At 42.9% G+C, this 22,420-nt stretch overlaps 1 protein-coding gene across 2 annotated transcripts in view; it reads left to right on the forward strand.

The window, feature by feature from the left end:
* The window catches only part of Mcph1 (microcephalin 1), a 213,694-nt gene that overhangs the window by 33,890 nt on the left and 157,384 nt on the right, over positions 1-22,420 (forward strand). The window contains exons 7-10 of one of the 2 annotated variants that reach the window (XM_036166490.1): positions 542-631; positions 1,592-2,698; positions 7,885-7,956; positions 13,350-13,450. In XM_036166490.1, coding sequence (XP_036022383.1) covers positions 542-631; positions 1,592-2,698; positions 7,885-7,956; positions 13,350-13,450 — 1,370 coding nt within the window. The remainder of the gene's footprint in view (positions 1-541; positions 632-1,591; positions 2,699-7,884; positions 7,957-13,349; positions 13,451-22,420) is intronic. The other variant, XM_036166491.1, reaches the window with a different exon arrangement.

Consider the following 22,420-nt stretch of genomic DNA (forward strand, 5'->3'; position numbering starts at 1 on the left):
GGTGAATTACAGAAGATGTATTAAGTCATTAATGTCCTAGAAATTTTCTATGAAACTTTGAAGGTTTTTCAACCACAACACTGTTGACTTTTGGGGATAATTCTTTGTTTTGTACACTACCTAAACCAGTAATAACCCTCCCTCATCTTGTGACAGACATTGTCCATGTCTGCTTTAGCACTGGGGTCCTACTTGGAGGTAAATACTAGGAACTTTCACGGTTATCAAACAAACTGAAAACATTTAATTTGGTTTAAGCTTCAGGCAAGTTAGATTTTCAAATTCTCATCTCACATGTGATTCCATAAGTTAATACTTTTGGGACAGTAATTGCTGGGAATTCATTTTTTTTTTTTCAGTCTTACATCTACAATATACTTTACATAGTTTTTTTCTACTCATTGTATTATATTAAGCTTAGAATATAGTTAGGAGCCATTTAATATGTGTTTGGGATCAAGAGCAGAATAGACAGACATCTTTGTCTTGTCCAATAGGAAATTCTGTGGTCCATTTTAGTAACATGTCATTATTTTATCAGCTTCCCAGATGTTTGAACAGTCTCAACTGAATCCAAATATCACTCTGTATGAAGCATCTTTGAACATTTCTCATGAATCTTTAAGTTCAGGTAAAATTGTAGTATTTTTCTTTCTGTGACAAAGTTACAATTTGAAAGGTGTGTGTGTGTGTGTGTGTGTGTGTGTGTGTGTGTGTACTCACACTTGTACTTTATGAGATAGACTTTTACTATGAAGCCCTGGCTGGCATGGAATTTACCATATAGACCTACCCAGAGCACCTTGTCAAGGAGGGTGTATCTTTGTTGCCTCTGCTCTGTTCTTTTTTAAAGTTGAACTTGTATTGTCTCAAGCAGAAGTTAGAATCCCAGTATGGCCTCCAAATTGTGTGGTTTCTCTAAAATTGAAGCCCTCTGCCAGCCAACACTGTGCCAGTGGAGGACCAGCTTTGAGTGATGACCACAAGTTCCCAAATGAGTGAAAAGTGGTGCCTGCCCTCCAGAACCTTGTAATATAATGAGAAGACAGGGAACCTTATGCTGTGATGATTATTGCTATGTCAGGGGAGGGGGAGGGTGTAGCAGTGTGACCAGACAGGGTGAAGGGATTCACAGGTGACATTGACACTAAGGTGGTTTTGAAGGATGAATTGTGTTTACCCACAGTAAAATGTGGAAAAAAGATGGGGCCTGGTGTGAGGAGCCTGGAGACCTCAGGTGATGGGGCAGCTTAGCATTACTCCTGAGAAAAGTGCAAGCTTCGTTGGCGGTCAGAATACTGAAGGTCCCATGTTGTTCATTTGAAATATAAATGTAACATTAAAGCTTGCCAGAAGAGCTGAGGAGGCGGGGAGCTGGAAGGAGGAGCTGAGTTATCAGGGGAAATGTTTCACAGAAGACCAAAGCTTAGCCGGGTGGTGGCACATACCTCTAAAGCCAGCATTTGGGAGGCAGGAGCAGGCAGGCCAGCTAGGTCTGCGTAATGAGACACAGTCTTTAAAAGAAAACAAGGTAGTCTATGGTCAATTGCACATTTTGAGGATGATTTTTTTTTTTAATTGATCTCTCCAGATGAGTCCTTTGCCAGTTGTTCACACTCATCTTTTGATGGTCTCTGTGGAAATCGGGAAAGGAAATTGGCAAGATCTGCTAATGAGATGGCCAGGAAGGCATGCCCTTCCTCACCTGTGTTGAAGACAAGCAGTTCTTATGATTCAGTATCGCCCAACTATCTCAGTCAGCTAAATCCTCAGAAAGCTGCAGACAGTCCTCCAAAGGAGAGTGTCAGCTGGCAGAAGGATGCTGCAGATGAGGAAGCTGACCCGGAGAGAAAGCAAGCTGCAGGTGTGTCTCCGGGGATACCTGATGAGAAGCAATGTCTGTCTCCTGCAGTGTCTGCCATTGATGAACACTTGGTGCATTTGGGACCCAAGAGTTCCTTGGCAAAGAGAAAAAGGCCAGCAGACTTGGGGTCACCTCCAAAAGGAAAGAAGAGGTACAGTAGGAAGTCTGCCCTGCCACTACAGTTGTTCAGGTCTGACCATAATCTGCAGTCCATGACCGACCCCATCCCGGGGACTCCTGATGTTGGGGCTTCCTCTTATGAGGACTACTTTTCCCCTGATAATCTCAAGGAAAGGAATTTGGAGTCCCTTCCTCCTGAGGCTCAGCCACTAGCAAGCCCTTCCCTCTTGCACTCTAAAGGTCTCTCAAAGTGGGAGCGAAGAAACATACTGGAAATGTGTGACTTTACCAGCATTGGTAAAAAACCCAGATCCATCAGCATTACTGACTTAATGTCAAAAGGTACTTCTAGTCTGGAGAAACCTGACAAGAAAGTGAGTACAGTTTCTAGGTGCATTTTGGTGGGAACATCTGCTAAAGAAAGCCCAGAGCACTGCAGGCAGCCTGGCCCTCAGCTGAGGGAGGACACAGGCCCACAGGGAAATACCCATGCTGACACCCAGAACAGCCCTGCTCGTGGTGCCATGCCCTTGAAAGGAGGGACTAAGGAAGCAAGAGACCCAGTTGATGTAAACGGCTCCCCCAAAGACAGTACCACTCCTCCAACTTCGGCCTCTTCTGAAGGAGAAGCACCCAGCTTCCGTATTGGAGAGGATTGTAATGTAGAGAAATCTGTAGAAGAAAAGGAGAACATATCCACAGGATATAGTGAAAGTATGTGAATATCATTTCCTGAGTATTTTGTTCAGCCAGTATGTAATTCTGTGTTCATATTTTAAATTAGTCACAACTTCATAATTTAATTTATTCCCCCTCCCCTTTTAAGGAATATGTGTTTGATATTTCCCAATGATGTTCTTTAGGATAGGTGGCAGGCCCTAAGCTTTCCAGTCAAGTTGTTGCCATGAATATGCTTCCCCAGGCTTTGTCCTCGTGGGTGAAAAAACAGATAGTAATGCTTACTATAAATGGTTGGCTTGTGCCTCTCTGTAGGCCTCCCTTACTTACTATGACTATACACAGAGGTGACTGATAGAGGCATTTGTTTTTAATTTAGGTTCATTTAGGAAGGGTTTTATATGTGATAGGTGCAGTAGGAAACTGCCAACATGAGCACTCCATAATTAGGGTTTTTAATTGTGAATAAAAGAAAGTATCCAGAGGCATCTGGAAGAGTCCAGAGCAGAGAAAGAATCAGACTGGACATGGCCAGGGCTGTCTGCCAGCCAAGGAGCAGAGTATTACACCTGGCCAGAGTGGTGTGGGAGCAGGACGTAGGGAAAGAGTACAGTGAGAATAGCAGGAGTGCCCGTGGCTAGGGATAAAGAGAGCTAGGAGCTGAGGGGAGAAGGGCCAGATGCTAGAGTAGGGGCTCCGGACAATACGTGATTTTGAATGGGAACTGAGGGAGCCCGGAGCCAACATGGGCTTTAATATGCAGCCATGTATCCCGTCTGCTAGACACCAGGAAAGTGACTCCTGGTTGAATGAACTGGTTCCACGAGTTCCTGGGCATTTCTGGCTTTTATCTGATCACCAGAAATCTTCCTATAGTCCAGGTTGAACTGTTGAGCTGGGCATAGACTCAATTTTGGACCAAGTCAGTGCGTTTGCCCTTTTGGACCTGACATATTTCTACTGTAGAATTCTAGAGAGAACCAGCCATGATTTTGCTAAGAAAAATACGAAAAAGTAAGTTTTGAAATTTGCCATCAGTGTTTACTTTTGAAGAAATTTTGGGCAATGTTCAATAAGAACAAATAGTTTTAGAACATCTTGTTCAATTAAGAATTTGGTTATGACTGGGTGGTGGTGGCGGCACTTGGCTTTAATCCCAGCACTTCGGAGGCAGAGGCAGGTGGATCTCTGTGAGTTAGAGGTCAGCCTGGTCTACAGAGCAAGTTCCAGGACAGCCAGAGCTACACCAAGAAACCTTGTCTCAAAAAACAAAAACAAACAACAACAAAAAAAAGCATTTGGTTAGTTTTCTCTCCCACCCTCAAGTAAGAACTTGGTTGTCACTGTGATTTCTGCTTATTTTGCTTTAAGATTACCATTCAGACAGGTTTGTTTATTCCTAGCTTAATTAAATTGTAATTACTAAAGTTATTTATTTGTTGAATGTCATAATGAGCTATATGATTATAAATTTTGAGGCAAAAGTAACAAAAATATCAACAAATTTTGCAATCAAAATTAAAAGCTTGGTCTTTGACCATTTTTAAAATTTGGTTACAATGAATATGACCAAATTGGTCCATCATCATTTCTATATTTGAGGAAGCTTTAGCCACTATAGGATAGACATGTCGGGGTGAAATAATTACAGCTCTGTCTCTTTTCTTTGAGTATAAACTCACCCAAATCAGCTCAAAACAGCGATAAAATTATTTTTAGATATTAACCTGATAAATAGCTTAGCTTTTGAATAATTTATATTATAGTCATAAGAGTATTTTATTACATCAAGATTAAAGTGTTTTCAAAATATATAAAATCAGATTGACTCTAGTAAATGTGAAATAATATATGTGTAGAATTGTTTTGTTACTTCAGAATATAGTGTCTTGAGTTCTGAGGTTTTTATCCTCTTTTAAAGCATTTGAATATTATATGATATTTTAAAAGCACTTGAATATTATATGATATGTAAATATAAATTAAGTGGGATACAACTGGTTCCAAACAGCTTGGCACACCCTAAGCCCCAGCATTGCAAGTGTGCTGTCCTTGGAAGCAGGTGTATTTCTTCATCCAGGGCTCAGCCTTTCTTGCATCAGGCTTCAGAAACAGAGGGTGAAGAGCGTAGGCATGGGGTGGCCCTCCGGGACTAGAACAGATTGAGAGGTTTGGTGATGATGAAGCGGGTTGGCTTGCTAGTACACGGACAGTGGACTTGTGTAACTTGGCTTGACTCTGATAGTTCTGTAAACTATCATGTATTCCCACAAGACAAACATGGACTCATTGGGCAAGATAACACCTATTTAGCCTAAACCCAAGCACCTTCTTTTATACTAATAATATTAAGACTCATGGGTATTTTACATTGTCCACTGTCAGCCCAGCCTGGACTCAGGCCAGTCAGTTCTTTGGGGATCCATCATAGATACAATCATAAATCCTTGGGCTGAAATGGAAATTCCGTACCTGCCCCAGCTGGAGCTAGGAAGGCTGCTCTGAAAATGAGCTCGACCCTCCAGGTCCCTGTAGTTGAATGAAAGGCTTTCAGTGTCTGCTTTCATCTCACTTGCACTTGTTGACTCTAAGATAGTGTGCAGCAAGGTTTTTAAAGAAAGTTCCCAATAGTTCAGTAATAGACATTGAAACAGTGGGGTAGAATCATTAACTCTTCGCCTTTTTGTTCTCTAATTTTATGAACAATGAACAAGAAATTTCCATTGTTAAAAAGAGTAAACTTTCCCATCTCAGGTCCTCACTTTCTGCTTTGTATCATTCTTGAATTACTACTGAAGGTTAGTTGTAGACCTTTTATGTCTCGTATATACTTCTGGTTTGTAAGGAACCATAGAGAAGGAAACCTGTGCACCTCTACATCCAACAGATTCTAGAGTCCTAGGAGAAGACAGATGGTAAATTTAAATAGGACATGGTGTCAGCTAGTGAGTGTATCCAAGGGTGCACAATAAAGAAATAGCTGACATGACTGCCCCATGGTATAGTTACAGTTTTTATTGTAGCTATGAGAGAACAGCCGGAGGCATCTGGAAGAGTCCAGAGCAGAGAGAGAAAGTAGACTGGACATGGCCAAGGCTAGGGGAGCAGGAGAGCAGGGGAGAAGAGTGGAGATAGCAGACTCGTACAAGATTAATAAGAGAGTGCAAAAGGGTAGAGGGTATATTGAGAATAGAAGGTGGTGGGGGGAGGATATCTGGAAGGAGTGGAAGTGAGCAGGGCTAGGATGCTCGTGTAGGCTTTGAAATGTATAATAGGCACTTGTGATGCTGAGGGAGCCTGGAGGCCAGCATGGACTTTGATATGCAGCCACGGATATATATCAATGGAGCCATATGTCCCTTCTGCCACACATAAGGGAAATGACTCCTTTGGGCAGATGGGAATTAATGTCACAAGTTCCTGAGGAATGCTGGCGTTATCCAACCACCAGAAAGCGTAATGTACTCCAGGTGAATCTGGATATACGGACTGTATTTCCGAGTTTGGGGAATTGAAGTTTCCTTTGGACTTGGCAGTAATTAGAAAAAGTGACACCCCGAAAGTATAGGTGGTCCCATCAGGCACCCAGAAGGCTCCTTTAAGGAGGTCTTATTGACTGTAGGCCAAGTGAGAGGTCATGTTTATGTCTACTGGAGGTAAGTGCAGATGACTGAATGTCCTGCAGAAAGGATGAGGCCGGTGCAGAAACAAGCCGTGGAGCCTGAGGCATCCGGAGACAGTGATCACAAATGTAGCAGGAATCGGATCCCCAGGCCCTTCTCTCCCCAGCAAGGCAGGGAGTTCCAGTTGGTTTTATGGTGTGATGAGAAGACACTGGGGATCTTGAGCTGGACTAACCAGATCTGATTTGTTTTCATCGTAACCCTGGATACTTTGAAGAACAAACTGTAGTTTAGAAGCAATTACTGTCAACAGTATTTCCTTCCAGATAACTGTGTGTGTATAAACATACAAACAAAATACATTTAAAGGGATTCTCTTGCATGCATAGAACCATATTATCCTGTTGCCCAAAATTGGCCTTTTAAAAATTCATAACAACATGTTTGATACATTTTCCACAGTAGATATTTGTTTCTTTAGTATAATCTGTATTGAGGATCAGTGACATTTTCTAAAATGGGTCAAAAGGATATAAAGACAGATAATTAGTAAAAGACAGTTTTGCAAAATTTTTGGTGATGAAATTAAAAATTGAGTATAGTTTTTGGAATGCCTGTCAGCTCTTGAACAGATTTCTTTGATAGGAGGAGAATGAGTAACCCTGTGATTTAACTGGGACTCCAGTAGGTGACTTTTTTGTCAAACTCAATTGCAAATAATTCTTTAAGGCTGATGCATAAAGTATTATATATTCACCCTTGAGGGTGCTCTTTTCACAAAGATTGGTCCTGTCCAAGTCTGATGCCAGTTCACAAGGAGATGGTTTCCAAGCCTGTTGGGTCCTAAGGCAGTGTTTCCTTTCCATGTGTGTCTTCCAGCAGGTCCTTATCTTGCATGTGGGTCACTTGGCAGTGGGAGGCTGAGCAGAAGCTCTTGGATCATGTAGGGAGTGTGATCTTACAATTAGGATATTGATTGCTTTGTTCTGTTATCAGGTCTGGAAAGTATTGTAGGAACTATAGTCTGAATACAGAATGAAATATCTAAACCCAATTTGTGTGGGGGTGGTATCTTGCTGTCTGTTTCATTGTATTTATTTTGGGAGCAAGATCTTATTATGTAGCATACTTGGTCTCCAGTTAGTAATCCTCCTGTCTCAGCCTCTGGGCTGCTGAGACTATGGGTATGTAGCAACACACTTCATTTTAACTTTTGACATTGCAAGACAGGAAGTATGAAAAGCAGCTTGGTCATTATTGAGATGACATCCTCTGCCCCTGTGCCCTCTTATATGAAGTCAGTTTGAATTGCCCGGTAAATTAAAGTCTATCAGTTGTCCTGAGCACCTTGGTATACGGTAGAGCTCCTACTTGTCTTTGGCTAATGATACTGATGGCAGGAGCTCCGTATGTGTCTCACTGGAATACCAGCTGAGTTAGTCCTTTCCACACTATGCCCCACGTCTGGTCTGCCCATTAATTTAATGCACATTTTCTCCTGTGCAGCATGTGGTGGAATTGTACATGTCAGCATTTTATACACATGTGTTCACTTATCTGCGCAGTTTGGCAATTTCTAAATATTGGATTCTTTTACAGAATACCAGCTGTTGGGAGTTGATGATGGACCACTGTCCTTCCAGCAGGTCTGGCTACCAGATCTTAAGGAAGGCAAGTTTCATAAACATTTGTTGGCTGGCAAAATGGGGAAAAGCCCTCTAAGTAGACAGATCTACAGAAGGCTCAGCCTCTGCCTCTATAAAAGTTATTGTCCGCCTTAGACTACCTGGTATCCCTTGACTCTGTACTTTATTGTAGATCATTTAGGGATCAAGATGTGGCTATTGTCTCCAGGAACACAAGCTTCAGCTAGTACTGGATTTCTGTGCCCTGCCCATGTATATATAGTTTAGGGGGTGCTTTGTAATATCCAGCCAGTCCATTCTTGAATCCACAAATTTATCCAATGGGATGCTTTCTGACTGCTTGATGTCATCAGTTACAGCTCATTTGTTCCAACTGTGGTGGTAGTTAGCAAGGCATTTCAAAATGGATTTGTGGACTTGTCTTTCAGGCATGTCCACGTGTACTGTTTGAGATGGAGACTTACATAATGAATGACACAAGTGTTGGAGCAGGGGTTCTTTTCTATTCGTCTCTTGAGACATTGTCTCACTCTGTAGCCCAGCCTGGCCTTGGAGCAGTCTCCCTACCCCAGCCTCTAGAACAGTGGTCCTCAGCCTTCGTAATGCTGTGACCCTTTAATACAATTCCTCATGTTGTGGTGACCCCCCCCCCCATAACATCATTTTCATTACTTTCATAAGTATAATTTTGCTACTTTTGTTATGTATGTTTTGTTAATTTTGTTCTGAATCATAATGTAAATACGTGTTTTCTGATGATCATAGGAGACCCCTGTGAAAAGGTTGCTTGACCTCCAAAGGGGCTATGACCTACGGACTGAGAACCACTGCTCTAGAGTGTTGGAATTACACTCCTATTCCACTGTAGCTTTCTGCTAAGTTCTTTTTAAATTTTCATTTGGTCTTTTTAGGACAACAAAGCATGCGTACAATGAGGCTAGACTGAAAATGAGAGGCATCTAAGATGTATAGTTTGGATAGAACACTGTGTCCAGTCCAAAAGCTCTAACCCTACCCTGGATGACAGTATTTGGAAGAAAATTTAGTTCAGAGAGATCGTAAGGCAGAGGCTCTAATGAAGTCACTAGTGTTTGATGAAGAGGCTAAGAGAGACCAGGAGTCCTCCCTCCACCCTCTTTGCCATATGAAGTGGAAGCAACAAGGCTGCCATCTGGAAGCCAGGTGGGCGGGCCCTTACCAGAAGCCAATACCAGCATCTGGTTGAGATCCAAATCTTCGAAGTCTCTGAAACAGATTATTCCTCGTTATCAAGTCACCCAGTTAGGACGTTTTAAGACAGTCATCAAACTGTTATGTGGAGGGCCAGCCCTTTACCAGATGGAGGCTGACTGGGGTAGGTGGCCAGGCATTACCATAGACACTCAAATGGATACCTGTTAGCTGGTTACATCTTATCCATACATACACAGGAGGTCTGGAGAAGGGACACTGACTTAGCAATGTAGGAATGGCTGGTGTTCCAGGACATGATGTCACCCAGGGGAGCACAGATGTGACAGCCTGTGAAACCAGTGCAGGAGCAGACATACAGCCCTGGGGAGGGTTCCTGGGAGACTGGAGGTGGGACCAGATTGGCCCCACAGCCAGCTCAGAACCACTTTGCCCTCAGCTGCTTTTGGTTGCCTGGTGACCTTAGAGAAAATGAGCAACCGCCTATGGCAGAGCATGTGAGGGATAAGTAATTGAGAGCTGTTTACTTGCTTTGTGCTATGACTCAATGTCCTCTGTCCTTATGGATATTCTTTTCCTTAACTACTTTTAATCTCAGATTTGAAAGATGAGTAAAAACAAATTATGTATGTTAGGAGCTGAGAGGTTTTTTTTGTTGTTGTTGTTTTTAAGATTGCTAAAAGCATTAGGAAGCAATATAGGAATGTTGGTGTTCCAAAATGAGAAATTGCTGCCTCTTACAGCAGATTCATTAACTCTTTACCTGCCTGCTATAGTCCATCCACCTCTTTTAGCAATTGAGGGCTTCAGTGGGTGGGCAGTTATCCAGGATTGAGAGAATCATGACATTTAAAAGATGGCTGAAGAGGATTAGTGTGTGATTGGTTTGTCTCCAAAGGGATCCAGTTTAGACATTTATAGGCAAAGAATGTTGACCTTAAAATGTTTCTAGGGCTCAGGATACAAATAACAGCTAGTCTGAATTCTAAAAAACCCTTAACTATTATTCTTTTTTCTTTTAAGTTTACTGATTCATTTTTATACTTATTTATTGGGGGCGTGCATTGTACAGTGCTGCACGTGTGTGTGTGTGTGTGTGTGTGTGTGTGTGTGTGTGTGTGTGTGTGTGTGTGTGAAGACAACTTGAAGGAATTAGTTCTTGCCTTCTACCACATAGGGTTTGGGGATTGGACTCAGGATCCTTTACTTACCGAGTCATCTTGCTGGCCCCTATATTTATTTAGATAGAATTCTTGTTTTGTTTTGTTGTTTTAATTTAACTTCTTTATTGACTCTTGGGGAATTTCACATCATGCACTCCAATTCTGCTCACCTCCTGGTTCCCCCATACTCCTCTCCCTGCTACACCCTCCCAAAAGGAAATAAAACAAGCAAACGAAAGCAAAAATACCCCCCCACACACACCAAAACAAAGCAAAACAACATTAAAATCTCTTTGCTTCTCCTCCTTTCCTGCCTCTCCATCACCTCTTCATTTGTCCTGGTGGCACTGGGCCTTCGGTGTGTCGTATAATACACCCTTTGTCCTATCAGCTTTACTAGCAAATGTTCATTGCAATGAGCCACTGGTCTGGTTCAGGGCTTCTGGTTTCTGGTACACCATCCTCAATGGATCCTCACCAGAACTCCTCTGTGATATCCTGTGGCCACCCCGAGTCTCAGGGATTCTGAAGGTTCTGTTCCACAAGACCAGTCCCTTCATGAGCTAGGTGGGGTAGGTGCTAGGGTGAGTCAACCCAAGGCCCAGCTATAGGCCTGATGGTAGCCAAGCTAGTCGGTCCAGGCCACTGTGGCCCCCCATCTTGGGTAAGGGAGCAGAGTTCACTCCCCTACAAGCATACCCTCGACTGTGTTGAGGGGTGGGGGCCATCTCTTTCACTATAGTGTCCAGCGCGAGGCAATGCCAGCTCTCCCAGGGCCAGTGAAGGGCGGGGCTGGCTCAGCATGACCCTCTGATTTCATTTCCCATGTTTCCTAAGGCCTCCTGAGGTGACACAGGCCACAGACATCCACACAGACTCCAGCTGGACCAGGGACCCAGACATGGCCCTTGGCAGCATCTTGGGCCCAGAAGACATCCTGGCTCTGGGTGGAAGGAATGGCCACTCGGGTGGGAATGGTTCTGGCAGCTGTATGGCTGCCCGATACCACCAAGGCCTCAGATTGTGACCCCAAATCTAGGCCTCTGTGTGACCTTTGGTGGCATTGCATGGCCTGCACTTCAGCACAGACCGCAGCTGTGGTAGGACGAAGGACCCTGACATCGTCCTCGTCAACAGCTGGGTCTGGATGCACTACCACCCCAGTGGCAATATGGCCCTGAAACATCAACACGGCCCTCTATCTCTGGTGTCTCTGTACAGTCTTTGATGGTAACAGGGTCATTGAACATCAGCACAGACCCTGGTTGCAGTAGGGCCATGGACCTTGACATGGCCCTTAGCAGCATCCTGGGCCTGGATGTGACACCATGGCTCTGGGTGGCAGCACAGGCTCCCATATCTGTATGGCCCCTGCTGTGGCATGGCCCCCAGACTCCAATCAAGCTGCAGGCTCTGGCCCAGATCCCCGGCCTCTGTATGGGCTCTAGTGGCAACCTGGGTCACAGACTTCATTACAGACCCCAGCTGCAGCTGAGCCACACACCCAAACGTGGCCTCAGCCAGCTCAGCTAGTTGACAGCCTAGCTCTAAAGTGGTAGTCCTGGCCACTCAGATCAGGATGGCTCTGGCAGTGGCATGGCCCCTGGACACCCGCAAGGCCACAGGTTGTGGCCCAGAATTGTGGTTTTGAAGCATGAATGGAAGTTTTCAAGTATGACTCCTCAAACATGGGTCCCTCTGGGTTTTATCATACTGTCCTATCTGCAAGGTAGACTTTGTTGTGCATACCCTTTAGTTTCTGGAAGTGCTTTTATTATCTTGCCTTGGAGCATATTTAAGTGTGTGCCTAGCGTATGCATTGGGCAGTGTCTTCTGTACTGGGCCATCTGCAGTGGCAGCCTCATCCTGTGCTTGCCCATGAACCAGGGTACAGGTAGGATGTGCAGTTCCGCTGGCATCACCTGCCATAGCTGCTGCCTGCCAAGATCTTAAGTGTGGCTCACATATGCCCAATGTATGTTTTCCATAAAAAGCCCAACTAATCTTAGTAAGCAGACTCCTGGGGAAGAATAAGAACAGAGAGCTCCTGTAAGGCTGCACCTGTAAGGGTCAACTTGGACCCTCTCCATTCTGTGCAGCTGTTATCTCACAGAGCCACAGGGAGCGCAGTGGGTTTTTGTGGCAAGAAGTTGGTTTAATGTGAAAATCTAGTAGGGAGCAAAGTCAAATATGTGCAGATTAAAACCTGGAGCTTTGTACTGAACACTATTCTAAAAGAACCAAGCCCAATGCCTGGTTTTATTATTATTTTGTAATAACTGATTGCATCTAACAGGTGTCTTCTCTGAGAAGCTGGTTTTTATTATTTCGTAATTTAGAGGTGTTTTGGATGGTGTCTAAGGAACATAGATGCAAACACACAGGTATGGTGAAGTACTGATCAACCTTGGAAATTTGCTGGGATGTTTGCAGGGAATTGCCTGCTAACTCTAAATAGATTTTATTCCTTTATATTTAGGGCTCGTATATGAATGTGGTGTCTGTGTGTGGTCATATATGTGGGAGCACACACACATGGTATCTGCCATTGCTCTCCATCTTAGTCTTTGAAGCAATGTCTCACAGTTGAACTCTGTGCTCACTTATGAGGCTTTCCATTATGCTGTAGAGAGTTTGGGTCTGGTTAATTCTGGTGTGTTATGTTTTTATTTATTTATTACTTTATTTATTGCAAGTTTTAAGGTTTAAAACACAGAGACAGACAGACAGACAATATGGCAAGTTTGGCTAGCGAGCCTGCTCTGGTATCCCCCTGGTTCAGCCTTCCAAGTACTTGAATTACTAATGGATGTTTATGTGGGTTTGGGGATCCAGACCCTAGTCCTTAGACTTGTATGGCAAGTGCGTTATCCATTGAGTTGTCTCCCCGACTCTCTATCTAGATCTTGAAAGAGCTAGGTGAGTATGGCAGTGATTGGCAGTCTGCAGTATTCTGTTTTATTCCCATTAGGCATAAACAGAATGCTTAATTTTTGTTGTACCTAACTTACATTTGTATTCAATCCATGTTATTCTAACTAACCTTCACTCCACTTGGTTTTAGGTGTTAAAAATGGACCAGTGAAGACTGAAACTTCAGACAGCTCTTGCACAGGTCTTGTCAGACCTCGAGAGAAAGCCAAGAAATGTGACAAAGGACAAAAGGTCAGTAGATAAAAATGTAACTCCAAACCTTCCCATGCTCAGATGTCAGATGTGTTTGTTTAGGAATTAATTGCAGGTGAATGTGGGCAGTTTGGATATGACACTGAGAGGTCTGAAGCCATCCATGATAAAGTGTTGGCATCCACAAACCTCGATTCCTCATGTCATTTTACCACTGCATGCCTGGCCATGAACAGGCCTCCTGCTGCTCTCAGGCACAGTGGGGGCCAGTGTCTGTTGCAAAATATTCACTAGATAGGAGTACAGCACTCAGGTGTCCTTCATTTGTGAATAAATCAAGGCCTAACATAAAACCCTAAGACCAGTAGTCATAAAGCTCGTGGAGTATATGGTGAACTTGAAGTCAGTATGGTAAGGCGAGACCTTCCTGATAGGCCAGGAAGATGGCCACAGAGACTTGGTTGCGTAGGTGTTGCTAGTTCTGATTTAGATAGAGGTGCTTTCGTCGCTTTGGGTTTGAAGAATGATAGAAATTTCTTGCTATGTGATTTATAATTCAGCTTCCCAGCATATTAAGATCGTTTATGTAGGGTGGGGATGGGAGTTTATTTGGCATCTGGTATTGTTATGAGTCAACAAAAACACTGGGTTTAATTTGTTGATGCTGAAAGCTGACTGTAGGATTGTAGAATTAGATTGGTAAATTAAGTACAGCTTCCTCATTTGAATCATCTCCAGGTTAAGCTGGTATCTGTCATTTCCGCCTCCCCCCTCAGAAATGGAGAATTTTGCCTGCTTGTTTTGATCCTTAATAGATTTGAAGATAATCTATGTTAAACTGAAATTTGAGACTTTGACAGGGCCTTGTTTTTATGTATAGTGCAAACCAAAAGATTCCATTTTACTAAGCTCAGGACTTGTTCCTGTTATCTTTGTGACATCTTGTGATTGAGCCAGTGATATAGCTCAGCAGTACTCCTGTCTGGAATGTGCAAGGCCCTGGGTTTGATCTCGAGAGCTGCAAAGAAATGAAAATCTTGTGATTGAATGTTAATGTTAAAAAGAGGCTTTCGATGGGCGGTGGTGGTGTACACCTTTAATCCCAGCACTTGGGAGGCAGAGGCAGATGGATCTCTGTGATGTTGAAGCCAGCCTAGTCTACAGAGGGAGTTCCAGGACAGCCAGAGCTGCACAGGGAAACCCTGTCTTGAAAAACCAGAAAAGAAAGAAAGAAAAGGTGGTTTTATCTGCTAATTATTGTGACACATGTAGCCAGTCCTGGTGGCCAGAGTACAGTGTTTTCATGTATGCCTCTACTGTGGGGATAAACACAGCTAGAAGATGTTTCTCTGGGCACTAATGATCTTCTACCCCTAAAGCAGCAAGGGTAGGTATTGTCCCATCCTAGCAGCCCTGCAGAGGCAGGCCAGTCAGAGTGGATAATGCTGAATCCTGTGTCACATGGCGATTTGAGGTGAAGAGTGGGGAGTCAGAGACCCCAGGGATGCAAAACAGTCCTGGGGGCCCTGAGAAGACCCAAGATCTAAGCATCAAGGCAGATGAGGCACCCTGTGACAGTAACCTATGACAGTTGTTCCAGAGTGCTGTGTTTATTGTGAGCTTTCTTGTGGGCCACAGGCCTCCTTGTTTTGATCTTTGATTTGTTCTGGGAAATTACCAACTATTGCTGCTTCTGCCCATTTTCTCAACTCTGTATTGCTGGCAGTACAGTGTTACCATGTGTTACCCATAGTTTCTGGAGTTCATACCTTGTGATGTTTCTTTCGTCTTGGATCTGTTTGTAAGACAGGATTTCACTCTGTGGCCCTGGCTGGCCTGGAACTTGTTGTGTAGACCAGGCTAGCTTCAAATTCAGAGATGCTTGCCTCCTCCTCCTGAGTGCTAGTGTTAAAGACATACACAACCAAGCCTGGCTTCTCTTGTATCTTTGCTTTTTTTTTTTTTTTTAAATCAATTTTGTTTCTATCTCCCCTTTTGTTCACTATAAGTCCATTGCGATGCTAAATCTACAGACTAAAGTTGCTCACCATTCATTGTTCTTTTTGGTTCTTGTAGCTTTATTTGAATTTTATCATTTTCAGTTCTGGACAGTGCATGCTCATTTCGAAGTCTTATCTCTGACACCTCTGCTTTCCCTTGTTTCTGTTTTTATTATCTGCAATTTCTCATAGTTTTCGGTTCTATATTCCACAGCAAGTAACATGTTGGTTTGGCGTCCAGTCAGGAGATGGGCTGGTTAAGAGCTGGGCTCCTGTCTCTGGGAGTCTGAATGTCCTAGGGTCTCTCTGCTGGCTGCTGGGGTAGTGATGTCACAGACAGTGCTTGCCCATTCCTAGCTTGTACAGTTTTTTGACTGATCCCAGTTTGTTGGTAGATTTACAGGACTCACTCAGTCTATCACTACTGGAAACCATGAGTTGATTTTTAATGTCTTTTTAAGAAAGAAGACTTAAAATGATGGGTATTAAGTATATGTGTGTATATATATGTATATATGTGTGTACATATTTATACATACTTTGAAAAGGATGTATATACTTTAAAAAGGATATATATGTGTGTATATGTATATATATATATGTATATATAATATATCCTTTTATCGATTGGTTGGTGGGGGGGTTGTAGGATATGAAAATATGTATATATGTGTACACCTGCATATGGAAGACAAAAATCAACATTGTTCCACACTTTATTTCTTGAGATGGGAACTGAACCTAGAACTCACTGATTGGATTGACTGGCTAGCCATCAAACTTCAGGGATACACCTGTCTCCATTTCCCCTCTACCCTGCCCCCAACCTGACTTTTTCCATGAGTGCTGGGGATTTGAACTCTGAGCCTCATGCCTGTACTGAAAATGTTTCACCCCACCCCACCCACCCCCAGTATCTCTACAGTTCCCTATATACATCCCTTTGTAAAAAGAGTAAGGAAAGACTAAGTCAAAAGAAGAATTTCTGAAACAGTTGTTCAAGAAAAATACATTAAACATCTAAGTGATTGTTCTCGTTCGTTGTTTTTGTCAACTTGACACAAGCTGGAGTTCTCTGGGAAGAGGAACCTCAACAGAGAAAATACCTCCATCAGATGGCCTGTAGGCAACTCTGTAATGCATTTTCTTGATTCATGGTCAATGTGGGACAGCCCATTCACTGGGGGCATTGCCACCCTTGGGCAAGTGGTCCTGAGTTGTATAAGGAAGCAGGCTGAGCAAGCCATGAGGAGCAATGTCCTCTGCATCAGCTCCTGCCTCCAGGTTCCTGCCTTGACTTCACTCAGTGATGTACTTATAAGCTGTAAGGAAATAAATTGTTTTTTGTTATGATGTGTATCACAGCAACAGACACCTTAAAACAGTGATCTTACCTGAGTTTCTCTTTAGCAGAGAATAAATAAAATCCAATAAAGAGTTTATACTCTCACAATTAAAGCTTCCATTAGAATGTTTTTGGTTTGACACTCACTTTCAATAGGAAAAGTATCTTTACAAATCAGTCTAGAATCAGTCTCTTTTAGATTGACAATTCTAAATACTTGTAAATTTTCCTCTTTTTACGCTGAGGGCTTGGTTAAACAGTTTATCAGCTCTCCTCTCTTAGTTTATAGTATGTTTAGTTGTAGGCAGTGATAAAGTTATACATCATTCCAGGGAGGGAGGAATATGAATTACTCATGCAAATTGACCATTGAAGATTGTTGAGCATAGGACCGGAGGAAGCTAAATGCAGGCTTCATGCTTGAACTCTGTAAAAGTACATGAACTCTGTTCCTCCACGGTTTTCCATTTGTTCTGTTACTTCTGGGCTTGTTGTTGTCTGAAAGATTATTATCCTCAACAAAAATTTAACCTGAATCATCAACTGCATAGCTCTTGGTCAGTGGCTGAGTTTTTAAAATCTTATTTTGGGGCTATGCCTGCCAATCCAGGTTGTTCCACAGGAAGACAAGCTGTGGGTCAGAGCACAGAGGATTTGCAGATGGTTTTGTAGATGCAGAGCCTTGGGGAGAAACAGAGAACCAATGTACCGCACCTATTTTGACAAGGTTTTTGTTGTTTTAAAAGAAACCATACATCAGATAGAATGCTTACATTTCTATTGCATTTTAAAAGATTTTGCATTATTATTATTATTATTATTATTATTATTATTATTAATATTAATATTGTGTGTGTGTATGCACATGTGTGCTGTAGTGGACTTCTACAGGACTTCTTCTACTGTGTGAGTTTGCAGGATCCAACTCAGGTTGTCAGGCTGCACAGCAAGTCTTTTTACCACCTGAGACATCTTCCTGGCCTGGAATACTTACATCCTTAAAAGCCTTGTACATGAGCGAGGAAACAAATAGCTTGCATATATTTTAATAGTTGCTGTTCTCCCAACTTTATTAGGCTGTGAGTCTATAGGGGCATGCTCTGTGATGTCTTGCAATACTCTGCATAATACAGCACTCCATGGGATATGGGATGTAGTGATGCCCCTCGTGTGTGTGTGTGTGTGTGTGTGAGAGAGAGAGAGAGAGAGAGAGAGAGAGAGAGAGAGAGAGAGAGAATATTTACATGTGTATGAGTACATGTATATACTTGCATATGGAGGCCTGAGGTAGGAACTGGAAGCCTCCCTTGGTTGCTTTCCCCATTACTCATTAACTCAGGTCTCAGTTGAATCCAGTGCTTGCCAATATGGCCAATCTGGGTAGCCAGGATCCTCTAGGGATCCTGTGTCTACCGTCCAAGCGCTGGAATGATAGATCAGCTGCCACACCCACCCCATAGGTTTGTAGATCTAACCTCAGCTCTTACACTTGCACAGTCAGTGCTATACCCATTGAGCCATCTCCCAAGCCTTCCCTTGTATGCTTTCATTTGTTTTTTGTGTGTGGATGTTTGGCCTTCATGTATGTCTGTGTACTATATTGTGCAGTGTTCACAAAGACCAGAAGAGACACCAGATCTCCTTGAACTGGGGTTCTAGTATCTGAGCTGCCATGTGGATGCTGGGAATCAAATGTGGATCCCCTGGAAGAGCAGCCAGTGCTCCTAACCACTGAGCCATCTCTCCGTCCCCTCTTTCACTTTGGACTTAGCATGTTTCGGTCATTTCTTGTGCTCTCTGTCTCCACTCCATTGGAATCGTTGCCACATAGTGTGTGTTTTTGTTGTTTTTTGTGTTTGTCTTTTTGTAGATGCACCCCTCCTAGAGAGGTAGGTCTTGTGTCAGTGAAAGATGGAGTCCCTCCTCAAGGTTGTATGCTGCAGTATATCACTGAAGTTGACTTCTGACTTAAGGCCTACTCTTTCCTCCATGAAATAGGGCCTCCAGACATGTATCTCATTGTTATGATAGAATAAATGCTTTTCCATTTACTGTAATTCCAGGACTTTGGCTCTATGCCTTTAGATATTATGGTGGAAGCTTTGATTTCAAGCTTAACTTTCAAGTTTAAATAGTGATTCATCCAAATGACAGGTGATATTTGTTTTTGTTCTTGGAAATTCAACATGAGTATTTATTATTAAGAGAGTCAGGGAATTGTCACACTTCCTCTAAGATGACACATTTTATAAATGTCCCCGTAAACAGTTTCCTGCTGTTTATTCCTGCTGGATGCACTGAGATATGACCAATCTCAGGGTGGGTCCATTGAGAGCCTTTGGGAGATGGGCTTAGGGAGACTGAGTGTTGATTTCTAACAGGTGTTTGGTGATCTGCTGTTACTTTGATAACCCTTCCTGGCAAACCACACCTAGAGCTGGGAGAGGTGGGATGTGCTCTCGTTGTGACAGGTGTGGCCTTCAGTGGATGCTGCTGTATGAAGCCACGTGGAAACCAGTGTCATCTTGATGGCCCACAGTAACAGTCTGCTCCTGTGTTTCTATAGAAAATATTTCATGCAGTCTTCAAAGAGCTTTGGATTTATTGTGAAGTGTGTTGCTCAGAAGTCATCAAATACAGCCGTGGTGGTGCATGTGACTGTAATCCCAGCATTCAGGAGTGGGAGGCAGGAAGATCAGAAGTTCAAGGTCATCCTCAGCTGTGTATCGAATTCAAGCTGTGTAGCGAATTGGACAAAAGTCTCTTCCAAACCAATTACTAATAAGAAGAGCAATGTGAATGTGTTTAGCCTGAGCTAAGTGAGACCCTGTCTCAGAACCAGCAGCAAGAACAATCTGGAGATGTATTTGGACTGAAGATGGTAGAAGTGAGAGCCTATTAGACAGATTAGATTCCCCTAGACCCTCAGAGACTTCTGGGTCCACACAGCTGGAGGCCAAGGTGATAGTGCACTTCCTATTGAGAGTCCTGTGTGGCAGAGAGATGAGCTGTTCCAGGAGTCTGATAAGATGGCTGGTACGCAGTCAAGACTCAGGGAAAGGTTGAGTCATCAAGTCCCATCTGAATATATTGTATTAGTTACTTTTGGTCACTGTGACAAAATGCTTTACAAAGGCAACTTAAATAAGGCAGAGTTTATTCTGACTTAGTCTATGGTGGTTTTGAGTTGTGATGGCAAATGTTTGAGACTGTTGGTCTCATTGCATCTGCAGTCAGGAAACAGGTGAATGCTGGTACTCAGGTCACTTTCTCCTTTGTATTCAGCCCAGCACCCACCCCATGGGATGGTGCCACTCATCTGTAGTTAAACCTTTCTGGAAATGCCTTCACAGGCACACCTAACACCATGGAACTTCCATGGTGATTCTCTTAAGTCTAGTCAAGATGCCAATGGAGCTTTACTGTACCATACCTGTGACTGCTGGTTCCTAAGGTCTGGTTTATTAAATATACTATTTGGGGATGTTAGCTAAATGATAGTTAGCCCAAGTAATCTGCTTAAAAATATCAAGTCCTTCAATTTGAAGGATTCTCTGGGAATAACAAAGCTGATTGTGTGGGTTGCTACTCAGTCCTGTGCCCCCTGAGTACACACCTGTTCTCCAGAGAGTCACCAGCATGCTGGTAACCATGCCTGCCAAGTGCCCCACACTGTGTCCGTTCTGTCCCCGAATGACTCAGCTGAGCTAACCACGTTCATGATGTTCTTTCTCGTGCTGAGTTGGTGACTCACTTCTGTCCCATATATTGTGAGGAAAGTCTTTCTGTGAAGTTCCTGGGACTAGTGTTCTCTCACGGAGATACCCTGGGAAGTAGGGCCTGGCCATGTCCCCTGGAACATCTACAGCCTGAGGTTGAAGCCAACAGTGAAGTAAGGAAAGGAGAGGAGAAGGCAAGGGCTGCAAACCTCACACTGTTCCCATGGAAATCAGATGGCTGTGTGCCTAAGGGAAGGAAGGGCTGCTTCAGTCAGGAGCCTCAGGGAACATGGTGTGTGCAAAGCATAGGAGGTAGAGCCAGTCCAGTGCATGTTGTGTCCAGTATCACTGGACCTTGTAGACCTAAGGGCGGGGCTGCCTCAGGTATGAGCCTTGCACAACACCACATGTAACAGAGGAGCATGACCTCTGCCCATCTGCCCAAGCAGGACTCTTCCTCTACATCACTGGGTTTTTATTCCTTTGCCATTCCTTAATTCTCTAACATTTTGACCCTTTTAAATAGTATTCTTCTCTAGATATTCAGGGTTGTTACTTACTAACACAGGGTAATTTGGGCTTTTTATTTTGCTTTTTTTTTAAAAAAGAAATAAAAGAGAAAAAGACATTAAATAGAGAATGACATATAAAAGCTGCCAATTACAAATCAATGAGGCATTACTTCAGTTAAACTAAGTAAGCAGCATTTCCTCCCCCCCCCCCCTTTGGCATGCTTTCGTGGCTTTTGGATGTAAGTAGAGATTTATGTCAGTGTCTGTCCAAGAAAATCTCATGTCTGTTGACTGTCAGATTAGAGCAATTTGGGATGAGGGATCTTCATCCTTAGATTTTCAATAAGTATGTTATTATAAATTATAGTGTTTTATTTTTGTGGAATTACCCTGTTTTTCTTTTTTAAAATGCATTTGCTCTTTATTTCTGTTTTGTATTTAAAAACCTAAAGTCTTTTTCAGTGTTAATAGAATTCTTTCTTTTTCCCATTTTTTGTATTTTTTCTTGACTGGTTCCACTTTCAGTAAACTTTTTAAAAAAATAATATAAATGTGTAAGTGTGGGAGCTGGAGAGATGGCTCAGTGGTTAAAAGCACCTGCTGCTCTTCCAGAGGTCCTGAGTTCAATTCCCAGCAACCACATGGTGGCTCACAGCCACCTGTGATGAGATCTGGTGCCTTCCTCTGGCCTGTAGGGACACATGCAGGCAGAATACTGTATACATAATAATAAAATAAATAAATAAATCTTTTTTAAAAAAATGTGTAAGTGTGTACGTGTACACACTTGGATTAGTTCCCAAAGAGGTCAGAGGGTGTTGGGTACCTCTGGTTGGACCTACAGGCAGTTGTGAGCTGCCCAGTATAGACACTGGGAGCCAAACTTAGGTTCTCTGGAAGAGCAACAACAGTTCTTAACCCCCAAGTTATTTCTCCAGCCCTCTGTATTCTTTTTTTAAGGTTTATTTATTTTTATATTATGTGTGCATGTTTTACCTGTATGTATGAGTACTACTTGTGTGTAGTGGAGGCCAGAAGAAGTTGTTGGGTCCCAGGAACTGAAGTTTGGGGTGGTTGTCAGCTACCATAGTGTTCTGAGAACCAAATTTGGAACCTCTAGAAGAGCAGCAAGTATTTAAAACCATTGAGCCATCTCTCCAGCCCCATTTATATCTTTATAAATATAATTCGGACATCAGTGACAGTTTGCTTGGATACACATTATGTTTTTAACTATAAAATTATTCCTTCGATGCTTTTTAAATTTTTGATCACTTAAGTGTATGCAGTGCATTGTAAACTCATTCACCTCTTATTCTCCCATATCCCTCTCCTTCCTACTCTATAGACCCTTCTATCTAATCCCCTCATGTTTTCATGGCTTATTGTTTTGTACAGGTCTTGTGCAGCTAGCCACAGCTGCTGTGTGCTCA

Source organism: Onychomys torridus, chromosome 17 (assembly GCF_903995425.1).
Source record: "Onychomys torridus chromosome 17, mOncTor1.1, whole genome shotgun sequence".
NCBI classification, from domain to species: domain Eukaryota; kingdom Metazoa; phylum Chordata; class Mammalia; order Rodentia; family Cricetidae; genus Onychomys; species Onychomys torridus.